This window comes from Myotis lucifugus, unplaced genomic scaffold (assembly GCF_000147115.1).
Source record: "Myotis lucifugus unplaced genomic scaffold, Myoluc2.0 scaffold_376, whole genome shotgun sequence".
NCBI lineage: Eukaryota > Metazoa > Chordata > Mammalia > Chiroptera > Vespertilionidae > Myotis > Myotis lucifugus.
The window spans coordinates 433,386-458,537 of NW_005871424.1; the positions used below are offsets into that span (position 1 = coordinate 433,386).

The following is a 25,152-nucleotide window of genomic DNA, read 5'->3' on the forward strand; positions in this document are numbered from 1 at the left end:
CCAGCAACAGTTGAATCCTTTTTTTCACCATCACCTTGAGAATTACAAGTGGTGTGAAACCAGTTTAAATAAAACCAGTCTTTGATTTAAATCACTCATATGATCAAATTTCAAATGCCCAAGTTCATAGAGGCATGACCTTTGTCCTAAGGGTTTCTTTGCGTTTAGAAGTTGCCTAGCTAAATACCTCTGTGTGTGTTAATCACTTAAAGTTTACATTTCATTGATTTCTTGTTTTTGGTTCTGGAAAAAAACCCATTTATATCATAGTATCATTTATCAATCATACATCCGAAGAACCAGTCTAGGTACTTGTTTAAATAACTAGATCTCTCTCTTTTTTAAGTCAGATTCTTTATTTTTAAATTATCTTTACCATTTTTAAGTGTATGCTTCAGTTGTGTTAAGTATACCCACCTTGTTAAACGTAACTAGGTCTCTTTTTTGAAATGCTTGGAACATAATGTTTTGATCATATTGTCAAATGTTTTCTTTAAGTGAAATGATCTGGTTGTTCCCATCGCATTCTCTTAACATTTGTTGATGTGCCTTTAAAATTTGGACAGAGCTGTGAGGTTTCAGGTTCCTTGGAGTTCCTTGGTGATTTTACTGTGGGAAGGCTTGGAATCAGATATCTGGAGAGAACATCATCCAGTGGTAGACAGAGAAACCTAGGAGAGATGTGTGCTGCATGGAGACTGTGGCCAACTGAAACACATAGACCCTATCCCAAGACTGGCTACTCCCCAACTCTTGCTGGTGGTTCTGAAGCAGGAATATGAGCCCAGGGCTGCCATATTTTCTGATTTTTTAAGAGTAGCCAGAAATCCAAATTTTTATATGAAGTTTTCTGATTTGAAATGTTTTGCAGTTAACCTAAATTTTTTAAAAAGTATGCTTAAAACAACAATAAGAATAAAACATCTGTGGTCAAATTGACCTGAGGGCCACCTGTTTCAGATCTCTAAGTTCATCTGATATAATCAAAGTAGAGTTAGAAAATTGAGACCCCCAAATAAGGTAATAACTTTTCCCAAGGTTGTGTAACTGGTCAGTGGTCAGATGAGGATTTGAATTAAATTGTCCATTACTGAAGACTGACCGCGGGTTGAAGTTTATTCTTGGGCAGATATACTTGATCTATACATGTCTATATCTATTTATCTATCTGGTATGTCTCTTTAACAAAATATAGGTGGTTTCTTAAAAAACAATAAAAGTACTTACAACAAACTTGTTACCAAGGATGGATAGCTTAGTCATTAAATGCAGGGACCCAGAACCAAATTGCCTGAGTTCGAATTCCGCTGCAGATCTTACCAGCTGTGTGATACTAGACAAGTCTTTGAACCTCTCTGTGTCTCAGTTTTCCTATCTGAAAAAGGAGGGATAAAGTACTTATAGAATTAAAGGGGATAACACATATGAAGTAACTTAAAATAGGGCGTCGCACAATTTAGGTGTTATCGATGATGATGATGATGATGATGATGGTGCTAATGGTGGTGATGATGATGGTGTTGATGGAGCTGATGAAAGTGATTGTAATAGTAATGATGGTAATGGTAGTAATGATAATGGTGAAGAAAATGATAATGGTGAGGGTGAGGAAGAAGATTAGAAAGTCCTCAATTCACAAGATAGTAAAGTAGGAATGATCCATATGACTAAAGGACTCCTTTGTTTACAGGGAAGTACCCCCGCAAGATTCCTTTAAATGGATGTCTCCATCTTTGTACAACAATGGAATTTGCCATAGTTCCTAGGAACCTGTCTGTTATGTGCAATGAGGCATCTCTTATTCCTGATCCCTTGTTTCATAGTTTTTCTGGCTACTGTGAACTTTCCAGGTTGCATATTCTGCCTGAGAGGGCTTCAGGAGCAGGGGTCTTGTTTGTTTTTCTTGAACCCCATGACAGCTGGTTTTTTTAAAAAGTATTTTTATTGATTTTGAGAGAGAGAGAGAGAGAGAGAGAGAGAGAGAGAGAGAGAGAGAGAGAAAGAAAGGGGTGAGGGAGAGAGAGAGAGAGAGAAACATTGATGTGAGCGAGAAATAAAACATCAATCAGCTGCCTCCTGCACACCCCACTACTGGGCATTGAGACTGCAACCTGGGCATGCACCCTGACTGGGAATCGAACCAGCAACCTTTCGGTGCACAGGACAACACCCAACCAACTGAGCCATACTGAGCCAGGGTGACAACTAGTTTTGAATTACACACAAGCCCCCATCACTCTTTGGCACACCCCATTGACCCTGTGCTTGTGTTTGTTTCTACAGGACTGGAACATCACGTGGTACACCAGCAATCCCGACTTCACCAAGTGCTTTCAGAACACCGTCCTTGTGTGGGTGCCTTGTTTTTACCTCTGGGTCAGCTTCCCCTTCTACTTCCTCTATCTTTCCCACCATGACCGGGGCTACATTCAGATGACACATCTCAACAAAGCCAAAACTGTAAGTCATCATGGGGAGAGGGGTGTTCCTGGGTGGGCAGTAGTGGTTGGTGAAAACTAACATGTTTCTTCTACTTCATTGGCCCTGAGTTCCTTTTTCTAGAAGACAGAACAGTGATGTGGTAGATAAGACTGGGGCCCTGCATTCAGACATGGGTTCACTTATCATCTCTGTCCCTTACTAGCTGTAGGACCTTGAGCACATTTCTTAATCTCCATGAGGCTGTGCCACTGGGCCCCACAGAACACCTACTACATTAGGCCATTCTACCAGGACTGGGAGACATAGAAGATCTACCTAACACATAGAAACAAACTCAGAGAGGCAGCCAAAATGGTGAGACAAAGAAACATGTCCCAACAGAAAGAACAGGAGAAATCTTCAGAAAAAAGAACTAAATGAAACTTGAAGGCAAGCAATCGGGATACAGAGTTTAAAACAATGGTGATGTGGATGCTCAAGGAACTTAGTGAGAACCTCAACAGCATTAAAAAGGACATAGAAATCATAAAAAGAACCAGTCAGAAATGAAGAATACAATAACTGAAATGAAGAATACACTAGAAGGAGTCAACAGCAGATTTGATGAAACAGAGGATCACATCAGTCATTTAGAAGACAAGGTAGCAGAAAACACCCAATCAGAACATCAAAAAGAAAAAAGAATTCTGAAAAATGAGGACAGTTTAAGGGTTCTCAGGGACAACATCAAGTATTGAAAAGAGAGAGCAAGGGATTGAGAACCTATTTGAAGAAATAATGAAAATTCTTCCTTCACCTGGTGAAGGCAAAATACACACAAGTCCAGGAAGTGCAGAAAGTTCCACAAAGAGGCCCACATCAAGACACATCATAATTAAAATGGCAAAGGTTAAAGACAAAGAGAGAATCTTAAAAGCAGCAAGAGAAAAGCAGTTAGTTACCTATAAGGGAGCTCCCATAAGAATGTCAGCTGATTTCTCAACAGAAACTTGGCAGACCAGAAGGGAGTGGCACAAAATATGCAAAGTGATGAACAGCAAGGACCCAAAACCGAGATTACTCTACCCAGCAAAGCTATCATTTAGAATCAAAGGACAGATAAAGAGCTTCTCAGACACACACACACAAAAAAAAGCAAAAGGAGTTCATCACCACTAAGTGAGTATTATAAGAAAAGTTGAAAGGTCTTCTTTAAGAAGAAGAAAAAAAGAAAGATAAGAATATGAATAATAAATTGGCAATAAATACATACTAGTATCTATCAACAATTACTTTAAATGCAAATGGATTAAATGCTTCAATCAAAAGACATATGGTGGCTAAGTGATAACAAAACAAAACCCTTGCATATGCTGTCTACAATAGACGCGCTTCAGATCTAAAGACAACCACAAACTGAAAGTAAAGGGATAGAAAAAGATATTTCATGAAAATGGAAAAAAAAATGCTGGAGTAGCAATACTTAATATCAGACAAAATAGACTTTAAAACAAAGGCTATAACAAGAGACAAAGAAGGACAGAGCAGTTCCACTTTGGGATATTTATCCAAAGAAACCCCAAACACTAAACCAAAAAGACATTTACATCCATATGTTCATTGCAACATTATTTACAGCTAGAGGCCCGGTGCACGGATTCATGCACCGGTGGGGTCCCTTGGTCTGGCCTGCGCCCTCTTGCAATTCGGGACCCATCAGGATGTTGGAGAGCTGGTTTCGGCCCGCTCCCCACAGGCCAGGCTGAGGGACCCCACCAGTGCATGAATTTGTGCACCGGGCCTCTAGTATGCATATAAGATCTTTGGTTAATCTCTTCCCACCCTCCCCCCTCTTCCTTTCCCTCTGAGATTCATCAGTCTGTTCCATGTTTCCATGCTTGTGGTTTCTGCTCCTGCATTGAGTGTCTGCCCCCTTGTGGTCAGTGCACGTCATAGCTACTAGCCGGTCGGCCGGTTGGCTGGCCGGTCGCTTAGGCTTTTATATATATAGATAGCCAATATATGGGAGCAATCTAAATGTCCATCAATACACAAATATATAAACAATATATAAATAGATATGTATAATGAAATATGATCCAGCCACAAAAAAGAATGAAATCTTGTCATCTGCAACAACATGAATGGACCCAGAGGTTGTTGTGCTGAGTGAAATAAGTCAGACAGAGAAAGACAAATACCATATGATTTCACTTATATGTGGAATCTAAAAAACAAAAGCAGAATAGAAACAGACTCATAGATACAAAGAACATTTTTACCTTTGCCAGATGGGAGAGGTGTTGGGGGCTGGGTCAAAAAGGTGAAGGGATTTAGAAGTACAAATTGGGAGTTACAGAATAGTTATGGGGATGTAAAGTATAGCATAGGGAATATATTTAATAATATTGTAATAACTGTGGTATCAGATAGGTACTAGATTTATTGGGGTGATTACTCGTAAGTGATAGAAAGGTCTAATCACTGAGTGATTGTGTGCCAAAATTAATATAATATTGTATATCAACTGTAATTGAAAAATAAAAAATTATTTCAAAAATTATTTTATAACTGGAGGTACAGACTCCAGTTATAAAATTAGTAAGTCATGGACTATAATGTACAGCACAGGAAATATAGTCAATAATATTGTAATAACTGTACAGTGACAGATGACTGTCAGACATACGTGGTAAGCACATCGTAAGGTCTGTAAATGTAGAATCACTATGTTGTACTCTTGAAACTAGTATAATATATGTCCACCATGATTTAAAAAATAAAATAAGGCAAAAAAAGAAAAGTTTTTATCCTGAGATAATTTCAAACTATAGCCAAGTTGCAAGAATGATACCAAGGACTCGCCCTAGCCCTGTATCCTCGTTGCTCGTAGTCACCGATTTTTAATATTTTGTCATATTTGTTTTATCTTTATGCATACATTATTTAATTTTTCTGAATCATTTGAGAGTAGGTAGCAGCCACCATGCCCCTTTACTGCTTAATTTTTCAAAATATCTTTTCTTGAAGGGTGGATATTCTCTTCATGTAACCACAGTATAATTACTAAATTCAGAAAATTTAACATGAACACTTAAAAGAAAAATCTGTCTGTCTTCCCATTTTTCCAGTTGTCCCAATACAATTCTTTTGAGCATTTCCCCCCAGTTCAGAATCCAGTCCAATGTCATGTATTGCATTGAATCATGTTGTCTCTTTAGTTTTCTTTAATCTGGAAGATCTCTTCTCCTTTCTGTTTTTTTTATGGCATTGACATAATTGAAGAATGTGGGCCAGCTGTTTCATTTTCTTTTTAAATTTAATAATCTTGCCTTAGTCTTTTTTATTATTAATTTATTTTTATTGATTTCAGAGAGGAGGTGAGAGGGAGAGATAGAAACATCAATGATGAGAGAGAATCATTGATTGGCTGCCTCCTGCATACCTCTTACTAGGGATCAAGCCTGCAACCAGGGCATGTGCCCTGACACACACACAAAGGTGATCTTCTGGTTCATAGCTTGACACTAAACCACTGAGCCACATCGGTTGGGCATGGGCCAGTTATTTTATTTATTTAAATTATTTTATTTTTTTTAAATATATTTTTATTGATATAAGAGAGAATCATTGATCGCTATCTCCTGCATGCCCCCTACTGGGGATTGAGCCTGCAACCTGGGAATGTGTCTTGACCAGAATCGAACCCAGGACCCTTCAGTCTGCTCTATCCACTGAGCCAAATCGGCTAGGGGTGGGCAGTTATTTTAGAGCAGTGGTTCTCAACCTTGGCTGCACATTAGAATCACCTGGGAATCTTTTTAAAATCCTGATTTCTGGGCCTCATCCTCCAGAAATTCTGTTTCTTTGTTATGGGGTGGGGCCACAACATTAGTAACAAAGAAACAGAATTTCCGGAGGATGGGGCCCAGAAATCAGGATTTTAAAGAGATTCCCAGGTGATTCTCATGTGCAGCCAAGGTTGAGAACCACTGTACTAGAGGGATGTCGTGTCCTCAATCTGTTATATCTAGGTCTGCATGGTAAACAGCTCGGTGATGGAGTTAATTTTGTTCATTTAGTCAAAGTGTCATCTGGTTTCTCCAGTGCACAGTTACTACTTTTCCACTTGCAAGAATAAGCCTTCTGAGGGGAAGAGACTTAGAGCATGTATCTATCCGGCTCCTCATTCCACTTTTTCCTGTTGACTTAGATGGATCTCATTAGTTTTTGTGTGTGCGTGTTTTTTTGCAAGCCCCATGCTTTACGAACACATTCTCACATGTCTGAATTTTTTTTTATTGATTACTTAGAGAAAGAGGAAAGGAGAGGGGGAGAAAGAGAAACATCGATCGGCTGCCTCCCGCACACATCCTGACCGGGGATCGAACTGGTGACCTTTCAGTGTATGGGACGGTGCTCAACCAACTGAGCCACCCAGGCCAGGGCTCTGAATTTGATACACACGATTATTAGTTCATTTTACAGTTTCTGAAATCAACTGTTCCAAAGGTAAATTCTGACACCATGGTTGACATAGCAAAGGAATATATCAAAACAAAGAAAAACTTCACCCAAATACTGACATTTAAAAGACACATTTGTAAAATATGCTACTTATTAAGTATACTTGAACAAAGTATATGTGGAATGAATTCCATTCATCATGGAGTTAGTTTCTACTAAACACTTATTGACACTAGAGAAAACCCCTGGCATCTGAGCACTTGTTTTCAAGTGTTCCCAGTCTATGCTAAAAAAATGAAACATGACAAATAATTTCTGAGGCACTAATTTGAACCTCAGAAGTGGAAGGGCTAGTATGTAGGGCAAATTACCGAGGAGTCAGAAAGGCTGGCGCCTGCAACTTAGTGTGGCTTTGCCGTTGCCTGAGTATCATCAGGGATGCAATAAAAGTTTCAAGAGGTCATTTAAATTTTATAATTATACTTCTCAGAAATATTTCAAAGCTACATTACCCAAGACTCATTTCCATAAACCCTTGGTAAACAGGAAAACTTCAATGATTTTACTGACGCTCTCTGTCCCTTTGCTTATATCGCCATTTAAACCTGTCTCATTCACACTGCCATCCAAACCTATCTCAAAATGCAGTCTGTTTCCCTAACCTGAGCTAGATCTAATGCCTTCCTCTTCCTCTGGGAGCACTTTGTACTTCTCCTATTTGCCTTTAAAATGTGAGTCAGATCTTGTCCTTGCCTTGTTCAAAAACCTTCTGGTAACACCTCCCCACAGAGAATAAGATCCAGAAGTCCTCACCGCTCCTCTTCAGCCATCTCCTACGAAGCCCGTTGCTCCTTCCACGGTAGCCATAAACCACTGATCTTGTTCCCGAACCAGGCACTTGCTGTTCTCGCCGCCTGACTTGTTCATTCCCTTAGTTGTTCATTTTTGGCTTTTCACTCCGATGTCACCTGATCAGAGAGGTCTTCCCTCACCTGTTTTGTTTTTCTTCATATCACTTGTTACTTTCTGGCTTTTATAATATGTATTTTTCAGTTTGTTTCTTGTTTCCGTTCCATTAGAATCTTAGCTCCATGAAGACAGGCACTTGTGTCTTTTTTGTTCACTTTTGGATCCTTGGCACCTTGAAAAGTATGTGGCCCATTGCAAGCCCCCAATACATTTTGGTTGGATGAATGGTTATTGTGAGAGAGGCTGTATGCAAGCTGCTAGCATTGCTAATATAGATAATATTTAGACTGAGATCTTGTTTTCAAGTGCTGGGGCGAATAGTGACCAGACAGATTAAGTCATGCCAGGGGCGCAGGAGGGGATAGTATACTGGTCACAGAGCAGCATGGGAGGGCTCAGACGGTGGCTCACCCTACTTGGCACTTGCATGTGTTCCAGAGGATGTGTGCTGTGTTCAAGGACCGTAGCTGATAGTGTAGGAGTTGGCTGGTCCCCTGGAGGCTGAGCTGGGACGTTCCAGTGCTGTCCGTTGTAAGACGTGTTTTCTTCTCTTCCAGGCCTTGGGGTTTTTGCTGTGGATTGTCTGCTGGGCAGACCTCTTCTACTCTTTCTGGGAAAGAAATTGGGGCAACTTCCCGGCCCCAGTGTTTCTGGTCAGCCCAACCCTCTTGGGCATCACCATGGTAAGTAGGAGGTGGCTGCCCGCCAGGCAGTATGGAGATCAAAAGCAGTGGCCAGCATTTAAAAATGAGAAGATCTCACAGTAAAAATCCACAAATCTGGCTTCTCTCAAAAAACTCAAAGGTCCGGTAGCACCAGACTACCAGTCTTCTGGGGCAGCAGTCGGCTGGAGTTGAGAGGTGACTGCAGCCTTTCAATGGGGCAAGCGTGGTCCGGTTGTCACAGTCCCCACTGCCATTTGCCCTCCCTGCGCCCGAGGCTGAGTGCAGGTGCCGTCCTGCGCTGCACCTGCTGTTCTCTCTTCTTGCACTGGCCAGCTCATCGCTTACAGTAGTTGCCTGGGACCTAAGGGTCTCTTGAGCTTTTAGGCTCTGCACAAGGAGTGGATGCCAAGCTGAACGAGAGACCACCCTGCCCCATGTGGGTCCCTCATTTAGTGGGAGATGCAAACAGGAGAACTGCTTTATCACTGAGAATTATATCTAATTCTCAGAATAACCCTGTGAGATAGGCCCTGCGAAAGGTCACACAGCTAACACATGGTCTAGCAAGGGGTGGTCACTCAGAGGTCATGCTTTTAGTCCTTGCATTCCACAGTGACATGCTCTGAGTGAAGGCCATTCCTACAAGGTACCATGTCCCTTGGGTCCTCTAAGGAGCTGGAACGTTCTCAGCAAGCATGGCCCTGAGTGTTGTAGAGGGAGGAGAGAGCAAGTTTGGGGCAGGATGTTTTGAGCAGAGAGAACAGTATGTCCAAGGGAGGGTTGGAGGCCAAAAGGGAGCATAAGGAGGAGGACGATGAGCCTTTCTTGAAGCAAGAAGGTCGAGTGAGGGTTCTGGGGGTAGACCAGGGGTGGGGAATGTCTGGTCCGGGGCCACATAAGACCCATGAAATCATTCGGTCTGGCCCTGCCAAGGCATCTGCAGACGGGACTCAAAATTCAATGAATCTAGGAGCTGTTTTCATAGCCACATACATTTATATTAAGCGAATAATATTAAGCAAATGATGTTATAAATATCCACATGGCTCTTGGCAGAAAAAAGGTTCCCCACCCCTGTGGTAGACAGTGAATGCAACAAGGGGGTCAAGGAAGGCAAGTCGGGGTCAAGTTGTGAAGGACCAGGAATCTTTATAGCACAGGTTAACAGTGTGTGCTCTGTACCAGGCACTACCCTAGTCCCTTTGCATAATAATTCATTTAAGTATGTTGGCTCATTAGTCCCATTTTGTAGATAAGCAAGTTGAGACACAGATAAGAGAGAGAACTGGCCCAAGGTCACAGCCAATAAGCAGCAGAGCCGGCTTCACACGCAGGCTATCTGGTCTGGTGTGTTGGTGGGACTCTTTGCTAATACCTGGCACCTGTGCGGGGCTTTGCTCTCCTTTGTGCCCCCAGAGCCTGGCACTGTGCCTGACATGCAATAAGCACTCCACAAACGTATTGAGGGAATGGGGAAATGAAGGGCTTGGTTTTGCTGGCCTGGAGGTCTTGACCTCTACATTTTGGCAAAGGAGAGTCAAGGTGGACTAGTTTGGGCTGTGATAACTCATATTCCCTTAACTTTCCCTGCTCCTGGTCTTCTGATTCTTCATTCAGACCTTTGTCTGTGATAGCGGCACACAGTATGACGGGGTGAGGGTCATCGGGCTTTGTACCCCCCAGGGCTCTGAGCTGGGCTGGCCAAGAGGTGAACTGGCCTATGAAATGCTCAGTCTCTCTCCTCAGGGCTCCAGGAGGGAAGGACCAGCCCTGCTCTTCCTGTTGCAGGAACATTCTCCCGACATGCCCGGGGACCGGAATATACAGGCACTCGGAGTATGGGATGCGAGGCAGTCAGCAAATATTTTTCATTCCTAATATGGGCCAGGAGTTGAAGATAAAACAACAGTTCCTGTTGTCATGGAATGTACAGTCCAGCTGAGTAAATGGACATTCAACAAATGATTCCCCAAAAAGGCACAAAATATTTACCTGTGTGCAGATTGCTGTGAGAGTGAAGTTAGGTGAACTGGTTTGGTTTGGAGGGTAGGAAGGAAGGGATGACGGAGCTGAGGCCTGAAGGATGAGCAGGATGTTAAAAAGTTGAAGGGGCCATGGGCAGATGAACACCATTGGCGAGAATAGCACATGCAGAAGTCCCGGGGTCGGAGGGAGAAATGGAGAGTTGGCCTGTGTGGCTGGGGTGGAGAGGTGAGGAGGAGAGGAGGGGAGCTGGGATGGCAGAGGCCTGAGCCTGTGGGACCCTGAGCTTCAGGATAAGTGGGTTTTGTTTTTCACTCCCAACACTGGGTTCTAAACTTTTTGTGCCACGGACCCCTTTCTCCTTTGCCAATCTACTCTCCTTCTCAGAATGATGTTCTTAAAAACAGAGGATTACAAAGGAAACCAATCACACCCATGTGTGTATATGTGAAGCTTCTGTGCTGTACATTTATATTTTTAGTTGGGGTTCATTGATAAACATACACTGTCTTGTCACTGCCACTTCCACAGTATAGACAGCAGCCCATCACCCCACATGCTCTCCTGCTGCTCCTCTGCCTCAGCCTCGGCCTCGCCCCTTTCCCAGGAACCACTCACATGGTATCTGTCCCCGGCGCTTTGCCTCTTCTGGAATGTCACGTGAGTGGGACCATGCAGGCTGGAGCAGTGTGAGACTGAAGTCATAGCAACAGCGGTTCAACCGCGTTGAGTGTAGCAAAGGTTTTTGTTGTTGTTGTTGTTGAATTGCTGAGTGTATTGGATTATATGGTTTCACCGTCCCCCCTCCCCACCTCCGTTTTTTTAAAAAATATATTTTTATTGATTTCAGAGAGGAAGGGAGAGGGAGAGAAAGAAACATCAATGATGAGAGAGAATCATCGATCGGCTGCCTCCTGCACACCCCCCTACTGGGGATCGAGGCTGCAACCCTGGCTGTGCCCTGACCGGGCATCGAACCATGACCACTAGGTTCATAGGTCGATGCTCAACCACAGGACCACACCAGCCAGGCACCACCCATTTTTTATCCATTCGTCAGTTGTAAGGGATTTGGACTGGGAAACCAATTGTATTTAAATGCAGTTATCAAAAGATTTAATGTAAAAAAAATATGTTTCTTTATTAATGTATTTCACACCAAGATCTAGCAGCAGGGGTGATGCTCCTTTACTTCCAAATAGCAATAGTGGGGACCTCTTCAGCTGTACATTTTCAGATATGATGTCTATTTGTGACAGTCCCGGGTACTGCTGTTGTGGTTTATTGCCTCCACTTATTACTGGTGATGCTGATGTGGGAAGACAAAGCTGTAATTGTTCCCCATCCAAGTTCATGGACTCCCAGGTTCTATCCACAGCCTGTCCTTGGAACCCAGGTTAAACCTCAGGTCTGAAAGATAGAGGTTTTCAGCAAGGATGTGATATGCCTGGCTTTGCATATTTATTTATTATTATTTTTTAAAATATATTTTTATTGATTTCAGAGAGAACATGCTTGACGTCCTCGGCAAGCATGGCCCCGAGTGTTGTAGAGGGAGGAGGGAGCAAGTTTGGGGCAGGGTGTTTTGAGCAGAGAGAACAGTATGTCCAAGGGAGGGTCAAGGCCAAAAGGGAGCATAAGGAGGAGGACGATGAGCCTTTCTTGAAGCAAGAAGGTCGAGTGGGGGTTGTGGGGGTAGACCAGGGGTGGGGAATGTCTGGTCCGGGGCCACATAAGACCCATGAAATCATTCGGTCTGGCCCTGCCAAGGCATCTGCAGGAGAGAGAGAGATAGAAACATCCATGATGAGAGAGAAGTATTGATCGGCTGCCTCCTACATGCCCCACACTGGCGATCGAGCTCGCAACCAAGGCTTGTGCCTTGACCAGAATTGAACCTGGACCCTTCCATCCGCAGACCCACACTCTATCCACTGAGCCAAACTGGCTAGGGCCTGGCTTTGCATATTTAAAAGCTGACTGTTGCCTCCAAGTGGAGAATGGATTGTTGGGCAGGAAGCTGGGAGAGCAGTGGGGATGAGAGCACTGGGATCACCTGGCAAGAGGGGATGGAGGCTAGGATCAGAGTGAGCAGTGGGTAAACTGAGGACTGGCCTTAGTGGCAGGACCAGTGTGTGTTTTGATGGATTAGATGTGGGGAGTGAAGGAGATGGGGGCACTGAGCAGGACAGGCGGACAGACCCGTTTCTGGTTCCAGCAGCTGGGTTATGAGGGGAGGTGCCTGGGTGACCTACAGCTCCTTAGGGTGGGTGACTGAGACTGGTCTTGGGGATCTGCCTCAAGCGGGTGGCTCTGCCTTCTGGGAGAGAGCCGTGAGTTTCCTTTTTTCAAGGAAAAGCAGTTTTATTTAGTTTTTCTCCCCAATCATTTAGTCACATGTAAAATGGAAGCAGTAGCGCCAGGTATCAGGAATGAAGTAAAAATCCCAGTTCCCCATCACCATGGTTCTAATGAAAACCCCTGAACATGAGATGTGTGACTGTGGACGGATGAAGTAACCTCGTTTCCTCGAATGCAAACTGAGGCTCCGGCTCTCGGGGAGGCCGGGGGGCAGCGAGTTAGTGCGTGTGAATGCTTCCTATGGGGCAAAAGTAGCAGGTGCTCCATAAAGAACAGTCATCCCTGTCACCTAAAGCAGGAGTCGAACACAGGTCTTTCCGGTTCTAAATCGGGTGGGCCCGCTGCTTGCTGTTATTGGCATGCAGCCATGCCCATTCGTTCATGGGTCATCTAGGGCTGGTGTCCACTGCAATAGCAATGTTGAGTAGTTCTGACAGAAACTATGGCCCACAAAGCCCAAAATATTTACTATCTGGTCTCTTAAAAAAAGGTGCCCTTTTCTGTTCTCTAGTGAACTTCCGCCTCCTAGTCCAGATCTAAACATGACCTCATTAAATTCCACAGCCATCGAGGCAGGTGCTGTTATCAACTCTGCTTTGCAGATGAGGCCGTGGAGGCTCAGAGAGGTTTGATAACTTGCTCAGGGTCACCCAGCAGGGTCAGAGCAGAGCTGGTTCTGGAGCCAAGTCCTCCCCCAGGCTGTTGTTGTACCACTAGGCTAAGGGCAGCCTCACTTGAAGCCTAGCGTCTGCCAGGCCCCTGGACTGTGGGGGACCTTGGGGACCACGGGGGCTTTGGGGCCCTGGCCTTCTCCTGACGACTTCTGTTGTGTGCTTCTCTCCGCTAGCTGCTTGCTACCTTTTTAATTCAGCTTGAGAGAAGGAAGGGGATCCAGTCCTCAGGGATCATGCTCACATACTGGCTTATAGCCCTACTATGTGCCCTTGTCATCTTGAGATCCAAAATCATGACCGCCTTAAAAGAGGTAAGTGTGGCCTCACTGCATCTTCCTGGGTGGCCCTTGGGAGAGATGCCTGTTCCTTTTGGATGGTGTGGAAAGCATGGGTGGCCATGGGAACCAGGAGATGGGCACCAGTGGGCCCAGCTTCTTCCCTAGGGATTTCAATACCTCCTCCAGCCTTTGTTCTAGAACCTTCTTTCCTCACGACCCGACTTGTCTGTGTAGCTCCGAGTAGCCCATGTGGGTCCTCCAGGGGCAGGAGCCTCGGCTGATGCACACCACCCTGTGAGCCTGTGTTAGCAGCAAACAGATGTCTTCAGTCTGGAAGGGAGCCGAGCAGGGAGCGGTGTTTACAGAGTGGCTGCACCCTCAGGGGGCCCCCGATTGTCCCCAGGTTACCTTGGTGTCATCAGCCGCTAGTCTGGCTGAGAAGTGGCTCACGTTGGCTGCCATATGCCGCTCCTAGGATCCTGAAGAGTCTGCGCTTTCAGACTCTGTCCTGTTGTTCCCTGTCATCTCTGAGCTAATCTGGAACTGGCGTCAGGCAAAGGAAGGGAAAGAAACAGGGCATTTATTGAGCACCTGCAGTGTACAGTACCCTGTCTTTAACAGTGATGGCAGCTGACATTTATTGAGTTTTTGTGTTGGCAAAGTGCCAGGCGGAGGGTGAAGTTCTTTCCATGAATAATCTTATTGACTTCTCACAATTACTCGGCCAGGGTTTCTCAGCCTCAGCACTAGTTGACAGGTGGGCCAGAGACGTCTTTGTTGTGGGAGGCTGCCCCGTACTCTGTCGGATGTTAGGGGCATCCCTGGCTTCCTCTCACTGGGTGCCAGCTGCACCTCCCAAGTGTGACAAACAGAAATGTCTCCACACACTGCCGAGTGTGCCCTGGGAGGTCTGTTTATAGATGGGGAAACGGAGGCACAGAGAGGTTTAGGTAAGCGGACAAAGTCCCAGAGCCAGTGTGAGCAGAGATAGAACCTAATGTGGGTCTGCTTCACTCCCGAGCCTGGGCCCCCTCCCACCACGGGGGTCGCCCTCCCCGGGTGGTACAGGCCACACTCTGATGGAACGGCCTCCCTTGTGTTAACGTGCAGGGGAGGGGGTGTGGGGTGGGCAAGCTACTTCCAAAAAGTGATTTTCTCCCTCCTCCTTCCCTCACGTTTAGGATGCCAACGTCGATGTGTTTCGTGATGTCACTTTCTACATTTACTTCTCCCTCGTGCTGATTCAGCTCGTGCTGTCCTGTTTCTCAGACCGCTCGCCCCTGTTCTCAGAAACCATCAACGACCCTGTAAGTGCGATCACGAATGTGGTCGAGAAACATTGTACAGGTGGCTAATGTTGATTGGACACTTGTTCTGAGCCAGGATCACCCACCTGGGATCTCATTCCATCTGTCCCACATGCCTGGAGATGGGTTATATTGTCCTCCCACTTGACAGGGCAAAGCGGAGCCATGGGCTGGGGTGGGAGAGCCTGAGGAGGGAATCTGGTTTCTAGTGTAAATTGCTGTGGCTTGCAGGCCTATAGGTTTCCTCATTTAGTTGGCATAGTGATTTTAGGACATGTGAGCAAACATTTAAAAATAGGGAAGTTTCACATAAATCTAAGTGTCCAAGCTTTCTACAAAATATGAGACGTTCAGGCAGCGTCAGGGCCATTAGTGCACATGGCAGCAGTTGGCCAGAGCTGAGGGGGGTTGCCTTAGTTTACCGCAGTCCCCACCACTCCCTATTGCATTGTACAGTCTTTCTTCTTTCATCTAGGTACGTGCCTGGCCACTGAGGGATTTGAGTTTGAGAACCTTGGTCTGGCCTGTCAGTTTGAGGGAAATCCTATATGTGCAGAAAGAAATCTTTGGGCAGGTGGAGATGGCCACTCTTCCTGCTGGGGGAATACAGGAACATAGTAATTTGTCACCCTTGCCTCTCTTCTTTCTCCCTCCCCTCTTTCCCTCCTCCTCCTTGTCTTTCTTGTCCCCCCGCTCTCTCCCTCCTCCTTTCCTTCCCTTTCTTCCTTCCACCGTTCCAGCCATTGCTGAGTGCCAGGCTCTGATCTGGGCACAGGGCTGTAGCAGTGAATAAAGCAGAGATCTTGTCCACGTGAGGCTTAGCTTGTCATGGATGGGGACAAACAGTAACCCAGGACCCACATGTCTGTCTGGTGGTGGTAAATGCTAAGTAGAAGAAAGCAGGGAAAGGAAATGGGGATGATGGTTGGGGGCCAGGTGCAGTTTTTGGTGAGCGATCACAGAAGGTCTCCCCCAGGAAATCACACTGGAGCAGAGACCTAAAGAAGCGAAGGAGCCAACCTAGCAAACACTTGGAGAAAGAGCCTTCCAGGCAGAGTGGTGGCAAGTGCAAAGGCCCTGGGGCAGGAGCTGCTGTGGAATGTTGAGGGAACAGCAGGCGAGGCCAGCATGGCTGGAGCAGCAGAGGCAGGCAAGGGCTGAGGGTGGCTTTGAGAGGTAGGCCAGATGAGCTGTGTGGATTTTATTCTGAGAGGGACTGGAAGCCTTTGGAGCTTTTATTTGATGCTTTGTTCGTGGCTAGTCAGCTGTTAACCGGTGAAATTGCAGCAGGAGCAGTTTTCAGCTGCTGTACTAGTAGTTCTGTTGGGTGGGGCCTAAACCTCAGCAAAAGGCTGAGGCTGCCTTTGTCAGCGATGAAGGGACTTGTGGGGCAGCAGCATGAGGAGGAAGCTGAAACCTGTGTCCTGAAAGGCCCCATTCTTGGATTTCCCTGCTCAAGGAGGAACTGAGTTGGAGAAATTAACAGATTGTGTGTGTATGCAAATGTGTTTGTGTGCATGTATGTGTTTGTATATGTGTATGTATGTGTGTGTCTGTGTTTACATATGTGTGTATATTTGTGTTTTTATGTTCATGTTTTGTATGTAGATGTATGATGGAGTGTTTGTATGCATGTGTTAGTATGTTCTTGTACATGTGTGTTTGCATGTGTGCAAGGTTCACAAAGGCAGCAACCATGCCTGTAGCACCCATTGGATCCTGGCCCACGCCTGGCACAAAGGAGGGCTCAGATGTCAGTGGCGATTGTGTCCGCTGGTCCTCAGAGTTTGTATGTGTGTGTGTGGATGTATGGCAGTGCAGTGTCCCCATCTGGAAGCATTTATTAATTGTCAGGCTGCTCTGTGGAGCTGAGAATCGCACCAAACGAGCCACACCCCCTAGGTGGCTGCAGACCTTGGGTTCCTCCGAGGGGACTGAGTCCAGGTTTTCCTGGGCGTGTGCAGGGAGGTGGCTCGTAGAGCTGATGTCCTCCTCCCATTGTGTTCTGTGTTCCCAGGGGCCTGGGCCTGGGGCCTGACCTGCCACCCTGGGCCCACTTGCGTGTTCAGCAACAGCTGGAGGCTGGGCTGTGGGGCGCCGGGATACCCCGACTCTTCTCCCCAGTCATTGTTTATCTGTGTTAGGAATCAGAGTTCAGAGAAGTGGGCTGTTCAACCTAACTTATCACTAAATCTGATGGCCGAGGCGGCCTATGTTGGGCAGACCCTGGGCTGTCATCCCACCTGGGTCCCTTCATCCCTTGCACAGACATTTTTTAGGCATGCGCTGTATATGTGCTTAGTTCTGGGGCCACAGCAGTGTGTGAAATAGATGTGGCTCATGCCCTGCTGGTTATCTGTTATTCCATCACACCCAGCCTGTCTTTAGTTTATTGTGTCTCACAGTCGTGGGTGTTGGCCGGGCTTGGCTTGGCGGGTCTTACTTGGGGACTCTCCAAGTCGGATGGTTGTAGGGGCTCGAGTTTGACTTCCTCTCTCACTTGTCTGGTGGTGAACTCGGCTCCTGGCTGGAGCCCCGGCCGGGCGTGGCTGCTCCATGTGGCCTCCCAAGCGGCCAGGGTCCTCACAGCGTGGTAGCCGCGTGTGTTCCAAGAGAGGGAGCCAGGCAGAAGCTGCGTCACCTTTTATGGTCCAGTCCCAGAGTCACACAGTGTCACGCCTGCCCTCCTCTCTCTTTCTTTTAATTTATCTTTATCGTTGAAAGTATTACAGATGTCCCCCTCTCCTTCCCCCATTGACCCCTGCTCCCCACTCCCGTCCTCTCCCCAGGCCTTCACCCCTCTGTCCAATCACAGAAGTCTGCTTGGCAGCAAGGTGGGGGGACACAGACCCACCCCTAGACGGGGAAGTGGCCAGATCTCACTGTGCGACCACGTGGGATGGCAGGGCCTCTCTGGCCACCTTGGGAAAGAGCATCTGCCGCATGCCTCAGGAAGCTTCTGGTCTCTTGGGGAGACGGGAGAGAAATGACCATGGAAACAGCTGAGATGAAGGCGGAGAAGCAGGTCACGTGACTTTAGATTGGGAACTTTTCTATTTGGGGCTATCGCCCCTCCTTGCAGGACCTCAGTGTCCTCATCTTGAAAAGGGGTTGAGGCTCCACCTGATACTCACCTCACCCTCCTCCCTGTCCCGGATGCGAGAAGGGGGGACACAGTTAGGTACCTTCTGTGCCTGTCTCCCTCAGAGCTGGTGCCAGCGGAGCCTGAAAGTGGGGAGAGGCCAACCCCTGCCTCTCTCCTGTGCTTCTAGCAGCAGTTCCTGTCGCCTGTCCTCAGAGAGGGCAGTCAGCCAAGCCCTGAGGTGGCCTGGGCCAGACGAGGCCTGGGTGGGAGCCGGCAGCACTTGGCTTCCCTGGTCGTCCTTGCTGAGTCACCCCGCCGGCCAGCCCCTTGTGTGACTCAGACGTCTATTCTGGCCCTGGTCTCCCGCCAGGGCTGCTCCTGTCCTCCAGGCGGCTGAGCATGGCTGACCAGGTTCCTGCCTGTCCCCGGCCTCTGTTCCTTTTATCTTGCTGGTTCCTTTTCTGAGGCTGCTGCTTAGGGTTGGGGGAGCGGGTTTCCATTTGCAGTTGGGACTTCGTGGTCAGACGTGGTCATGTGGCAGGCCCTCACTTCTCAGCGTGGATCCTCGGACCAGCGGCATTGGCATCCCAGGTGCTCATTGGAAACGCAGGTCTCAGGCCTCCTGAGCCTGGCTGACTCAGCCTCATTTAGCAAGATCCCGGGGGCACGGTTGAATGCACTGGTGCACCTCAGCTAAGAACCTCTCAGCTCATTTTACTATGAACATTTCACACGAACAGTGGAGTTGAAAGACTCGCACGGGGAGAACTCATCTGACCACCAACTAGAATCCACAGTTCACATTTTGCTAAACTTGTTTCATCACATAGCTATCCAGCCAGCCAGTCAACCCATTAATTTTTTTTGATATCTGAAACTTCCTTTGAAATACATTAGATTCTTCACCCAGACACTTCACCGTGCAAATCACTATCTGTGTATAGCTTTTTCCCCTGAAAGTAAAATTTACATACAGTGACATTGCTGAGTCTTATTACCAGTCAGTGAGTTCTTGATAAATGAATAACTGAAGCCTCTCTTAAGGTATAGAACATGACCTGGACTCCAGAAAGTTCCCTCCTGCCCCTCCACGGTTTGTCTCTACCACTCACATCCCAGAGGCAGCTGCTTAGTTCAGACTGTTTATAAGCGCATCGTAAACACCATTTTAAATCCTTTTCTCCGGTACACTTCTGGTCATTTAGTAATTCAGCATTGTGCCAGGGGCTGAGCTGGCTCTGAGTCCCCAGAGATGAGCAAACGTTGACTACTGCTCTTGAGGAGAGGTGGAGGCGGGCAGCCGGCTAATAAGCCAGCAGCTGCAGGATAGACGGGGGCTCCGAGGCCAGCCAGCATCCAGGGGAGCGGATGCCTGAGTCAGAGAAAGGAGAGGCCTTGCCAGGCCAGCGACGTTGAAGGCTGGAGGCTGCACAGGAAAGCGCTCCCGGCAGAGGAGCCAGCATGTGCAAAGGACCGGCAACGTGATGGAACGTGGGAGTGTGAGCGGGAACTGCATGAGTTCTGCTTGGTCGGGTAGGACGGGCCAGGAAGCCGAGCACTAAAGATCAGGGTGGAATAGTGTGTCACCATAAGGCCTTGGAATCCTGACCTGCTGGGAGATTTTTCAGTGGGGGGGTGACACACTGGGTGGGGGCGTTCAGAGGATCCCTCCCACTGAAGACTTAGGAAGCCACTGTCGGAACCCAGGCAGGTAGGGCGGAGGGTTGACTGGACGGTGACCCTGCGTGCCCTAGAGCATCAAATCCAGGAAGAGACGGCTGAGGTCATGGGGAAAGGGCGTCGTGTGTGTGGTGGGTGTTACGGAAGAAGAAACTGGTCCTGAGCAGGGAGGTGATTAGGACAGCTCTAAGCAAGAGAGGCAACAAAAATCAGCAGTGTTACAAGACATAGCAGCACATCTCTTTTATTGTTGGACAGTTAAATCGTCCCAGCCAGTAATAATGATAGCAGCCCGGTGTGCTGTCTTTATTTATTAGTTTATTGATCCTGGAAGCAACCCAATGAGGCGGAATTATGAATCTCCCCCTGTTTTTGTTTGTTGTTAATCCACGTCCTAGGATATTTTCCCATTGTTTTGTGTGTTTTTTTAAGAAAGTGTGGAAGGGAGAGGAGAAACAGAGAGAGAAACATCGATGTGAAAGAGACACAGCGATTGGTTGCCTCCTGCATGTGCCCTAATGAGGGCCGGGATTTGAGCCTACAACTGAGGTATATGCCCTTGACCGGAATTGAACCTGGACCCTTCAGTCCATGGGCCGACGCTCGATCCATTGAGCCAAGCCAGCTAGGGCTCCCCGCGTTTCATAGCTGGGGACACGGAGGACCAGAGTGGTGAAGTGTCTTGCCTCAGCCACGAGGCTGGATCCAGAGCCTTCCCTCTGGGTTCCAATGCCTGAGCAGGCGTGGCATCACCTGGAGGGCTTGTTAAAACACAGATCTCTGGGCCCCACACCCAGAACTTCTGAGTCAGTAGATCTGGATGGGGCCCCAATAGTCAAATTTATTTTTTTAAATATGTTTTTATTGATTTTAGAGAGGAAGAGAGATAAAATGATGAGAATCATCCATTGACTGTCTCCTGCACGCCCCCTACCGGGGATCGAGCCTGCAACCCGGGCATGTGCTCTGACTGGGAATCAACCACTGCGCCACACTGACTGGGCAGTATTTGCATTTCTAACAAATTCCCTGGCACTGTGGATGCTGGTGACGGGGCCACATTTCAAAAACTCCTTCTCTCAGCTATCCTCCTGTCTTACTCGTCCCTTACTCCTGGGCATTTAGGAAATGCAGAGTGGGAGTCACCGGCAGACAAGCAAACTAAAGGCAGATTCTAAACCAGAAAAGATGTGTGGGGACCTGGGCAAGGTCCCCAAACTGCACTGTGTGAGAGGTAATGGATGTGAGTAATTCTCAAAGAACCAGTGCCCAGGGCTCTTGTATCAAATTGGTTTAATCCCCATGGTTTCTGGCCAAATCACCCAGAGCCAGATGTCGATGCCAAAGAACGCAGCTCTGTTTGCATACATCAGGCTCTCTCCGCCTGCTCTGCCAGGGCTTGTGTGAATTACTCTCGTTTCTAAATGAATGGGGCACCCGTTCACAAGCCTCCGTCCTGGGTCAGGAGTCAGTCCATTTCTGTGTCAGAGGCCAGAAACCCCAAGCTGGCAGCTCTGCTTTTAATGAATTACACCGGAACATTCTGCTTGGTTTCGGTGGAATGGTCTGCTGTCTGCATCCTCATCCATGAGCCCCTTTCTTCTTCTTCTTTTTAAATTATTATCAGTTCTTGGCTACTGAAGCACTCCAGTTGTCTGTTTTCAGAGAGGGACTTCCAGAAAGTGGTTCCCAGTCGAGACAGATTTGCTTCTCTGTGCTGGTGATGGGGACCCTGTGTCAGACCACCGTGACTTGCGGTAATCTGAAAATCTGTGTTTGGATCCCTTGGAGGGAGGAGGGCTGGGGAGACGAATCTGACAAAGCCCTCGGAGTGTACACATTAGAAACTGGAATGTTCGTGGTAATAACCCGGCCTCATGGAATTTGCAGGGCGAATTTTCTCACAGGAGTTGGGATTTTTAGGAGCTGGAGGGAGGATTAGTGTTTTCCCTCTGGGCCATCATTCTTACGGTCTCTTCTGTGCAAGGTTGTTCAGGCCACAGGCTGCTTCGTGTTTGACCCACAGCTGGAGTTGCCTGAGTTTGAAAGAAGGCCAGCGGTTGTGAGGACCCTGTGGGTATGTGCCTAACACCCTTGCGTCTGTGCAAATTAGAAAAGGATGACTCATCTCCCCTGGGTGGGTGACTTTGAGACAGGCCCTGCTTCTTTTAAGCTGATGGAGCTCCTCCCTGGCACGGGACCTGACAGTCTTGTCGAACTGGCACGGGATGCATTTCAGCCCCCACCTGCCCCGTTGGCCAGGCCTCTTTGTGCAAGGTTTAACTTGAACACCTGTACGCTGATGCCAAGACTGAAGGAAGACTGGGTTTGGAGGCAGAAGGCTGTCATTTGAGCTCTCGTTTCCCCTTTAATAATCATTGTGTCCTACGGTGTTATGAGATGTGGTGTGAGCAGGGGTCAGCCGACATGTTCAGATAGTAACTATCGAGGCTTTGCAGACCACATGGTCTCTGTCAAAACTGCTAAACTCTGTCCTTGTAGCAGCCACGGACATTTGTACATGAATCACCGTGTCCCAGTACAACTTTATCTCCCAGCGGCCACCCATGGGCCTTCGTTCGCTGACCGGATATAAAGCATCTGGTCCAGGGGTCCGTGTGTGACGGGCCTGCGGGAAATGGAAGGTGATGTTATTGTTTTCACTATTGTTACTTATACTAACACTACTGATACCATTTCTTGAGTTTTACTCTGTGCCAGGTACTGTTCTAAGTACTTAACATGCTTTATCTCATTCAATCTCAGCACCACCAAGTACCGTGTCCTAGTTCCCATGGCTACTGAGTGGCAGAGCTGGATTCGTACCCTCTAACTACCTAGCTCTGTGTTGCCTTACACATGAGCCACCCTGTCTGCCACCCGTGTTCCTTCTCTCTCTGACACCCTGTTTTTTTCCTTTGTTTCAGCTCTCATTGTTTATCCTATATAATAAAAGGGTAATATGCAAATTGACCGAACGGTGGAACCACCGGTAGCTATGATGCACACTGATCACCAGGGGGCAGACGCTTAATGCCAGAAGCCGGGCTGACGGCTGGCTAGCACAGCCGTGGTGGCAGGAGCGTCTCCCACCTCTGCTGCAGCGCTAAGGATGTCCAACTGCCGGACGTCCCCCGAGGGCTCCTGGACTGTGAAAGGGCACAGGCCAGGCTGAGGGATCCATGAATGTCGTGCACCGGGCCGCTAGTAGTTACATATTTACTTAGGTCTTGGTTTGCTTCCTGCCCATTTTCCCCTCAGTTGGGACTTTTTATGTGGTGTTCTCTCTTTCCTAGCTCTGTCCCCTCCCCTTAGCTGCCTCCTGGCATATAGGCAGGTCCTCCCTAAATATTTGCTCAAGAAATAAATGAGTCATTACCAGCTCTGCCCCACCCCTTCTCTGCCAGCACTGCTTAACTTTTCACAATGGGTAGGAATTGGGCCACACTTGAAGTGCCTTGGTGATTCCCTAATCCACCCACTTCCGGAAAAAACAACAACAGCCTACAGAGCAAATACCACCACCTCCTCCACGAATAATATTGCTGCCTTAGGTTGGAAGAATTTAGCTTATAACAGAGTCCCATGAACCTCATTTGACTTGTTCCTCCTTGTAGTCCTGTGAGGTAGGCTGAGCAGTAGGACAAACTGCTCCCATTTCCCAGATGCAAAAACTGAGGCTTTGAGGTGAAAGGACTTGCCCTAGGTCATTCAGCTAGAAAATGGCAGTTCTGGGATTTGAACCTAGGTCTGTCTGGCTCCACAGTGTGAACTTACTCTGCTTCAGGTTGGTCTGGAATGTAGGTCCCTGGCCAGCTGCATCTGACTGATTTCACTAAAAATATACTGGTGCCAGGACCCCACCCTTGGTCTGGGTTGGGACCCTGGGCAGCTGGGTGAATCTGTGGCTGCCAGGGCTGGGAACTTCCCCAGGCCTTGTGGCCCCAGAGTGGAGTCTGGTGGTTCTCAGCCCAGGATGTGTGTTTGAATCACTGGGGAAGTTTGTCTTGATGGAAATTTTCACGTGTACAAAAGCGGATAGCATAGTAAAATGAACTGCCCTGGACTCTACCCTGCATCGCATGTGTAAAGGTTTCAGTATGTATCTCTGAAAGATAAGGAATTTAAAAAAATTGTTTTTAATCCTCACCCGAGGATATATTTTTTAAAAATTTTTATTAATTTTTAGAGAGAGAGAAACATCAATGTGAGAAACACCCATGTGAGATAGAAACATTGATGTGAGAGAGAAACATTGATCGGCCACCTCCGACATGCATCCTGACTGGGGATTGAGCCTACAACCCGGGCATGTGCACTGGCGGGAATTGAACCAGTGACCTTTCAGTGCATGGGATGATACTCAACCAACTGAGCCACACTGGGCAGGGCAGGGATTTTAAATGTTTAATAACTTTTTATTTTGAAGTAACTTGACTCACAAAAACTTGCAAAAATTGTAGAGTTCCTGTGTACCCTTTACCCAACTTGCCCCAATGATAGTATCTAAAAGAATATGATTTTAAACACTACAACTGTTATCTTTAATGTCATCAAATATTTCCATATTCTATTGTGGTTGCAACCTGGTGCACTTTCTTACATCATATCATTCCTTCACTTATGAGCTGGACTCTTTCTATGCAAAGACACTTCCCCTCATCTCTTTGGTCCCCCTCTGGTGTAGGTTAGTTAGCAAAGGCGGGGGAAATGCTTGTTTCCTACCCGTTTTCTGTGTTCAGAACGACTTGGTTCACTAGCATCTTTTATCGGTGACATCAAGAAGTGGTTTTGTGTGTGTGTTTTTCAGTGTCAGTATGAACTTGTGTATTTAAACATGGGATGTGTTTCAGTTCATTCTGTTTACTGTCCTTCTGGCAGCTCAGATTGTCCCTTTGTGGGCCAGTGGGAGCCACGCCTGATTGCTCCCGAGGCCTTTTAGCAATCCTACTCAGCTTTAGTTTCCTTGGTGTTGGGTGTTACAAGGTGTTACAGGCTTATCTTATACATTTCCTGCCCAGCCACTTTGCCAAGGAGCCTGTGGGAGCAAAAAACAAAGACTCAGATGCCCCGGTCCCACCCCAAACCAACTTAATCAGAATCTGGGGCGGGGGGGGGCCCAGGTACGGTGTTTTCTAAAAGTGCGCCCAGCCCCGATGGAAAACTGCTGGGTCCCGGGGGTCTCTCAAGGCCTCATCTTTGAAAAATGCTGGAACCTGGAGCACCATCCTCAGCCGAAGAGCTCATCGCTGCACGGTGACC

General features: G+C 47.3%; 1 protein-coding gene across 1 annotated transcript in view; it reads left to right on the forward strand.

The window, feature by feature from the left end:
* The first annotated feature begins 1,499 nt into the window (after positions 1–1,499).
* ABCC1 (ATP binding cassette subfamily C member 1) overlaps positions 1,500–25,152 on the forward strand; it is a 106,026-nt gene continuing 82,373 nt past the window's right edge. The window contains exons 1-5 of the mRNA XM_006101666.2: positions 1,500–1,559; positions 2,284–2,460; positions 8,415–8,540; positions 13,714–13,851; positions 15,000–15,125. Coding sequence (XP_006101728.1) covers positions 1,500–1,559; positions 2,284–2,460; positions 8,415–8,540; positions 13,714–13,851; positions 15,000–15,125 — 627 coding nt within the window. The remainder of the gene's footprint in view (positions 1,560–2,283; positions 2,461–8,414; positions 8,541–13,713; positions 13,852–14,999; positions 15,126–25,152) is intronic.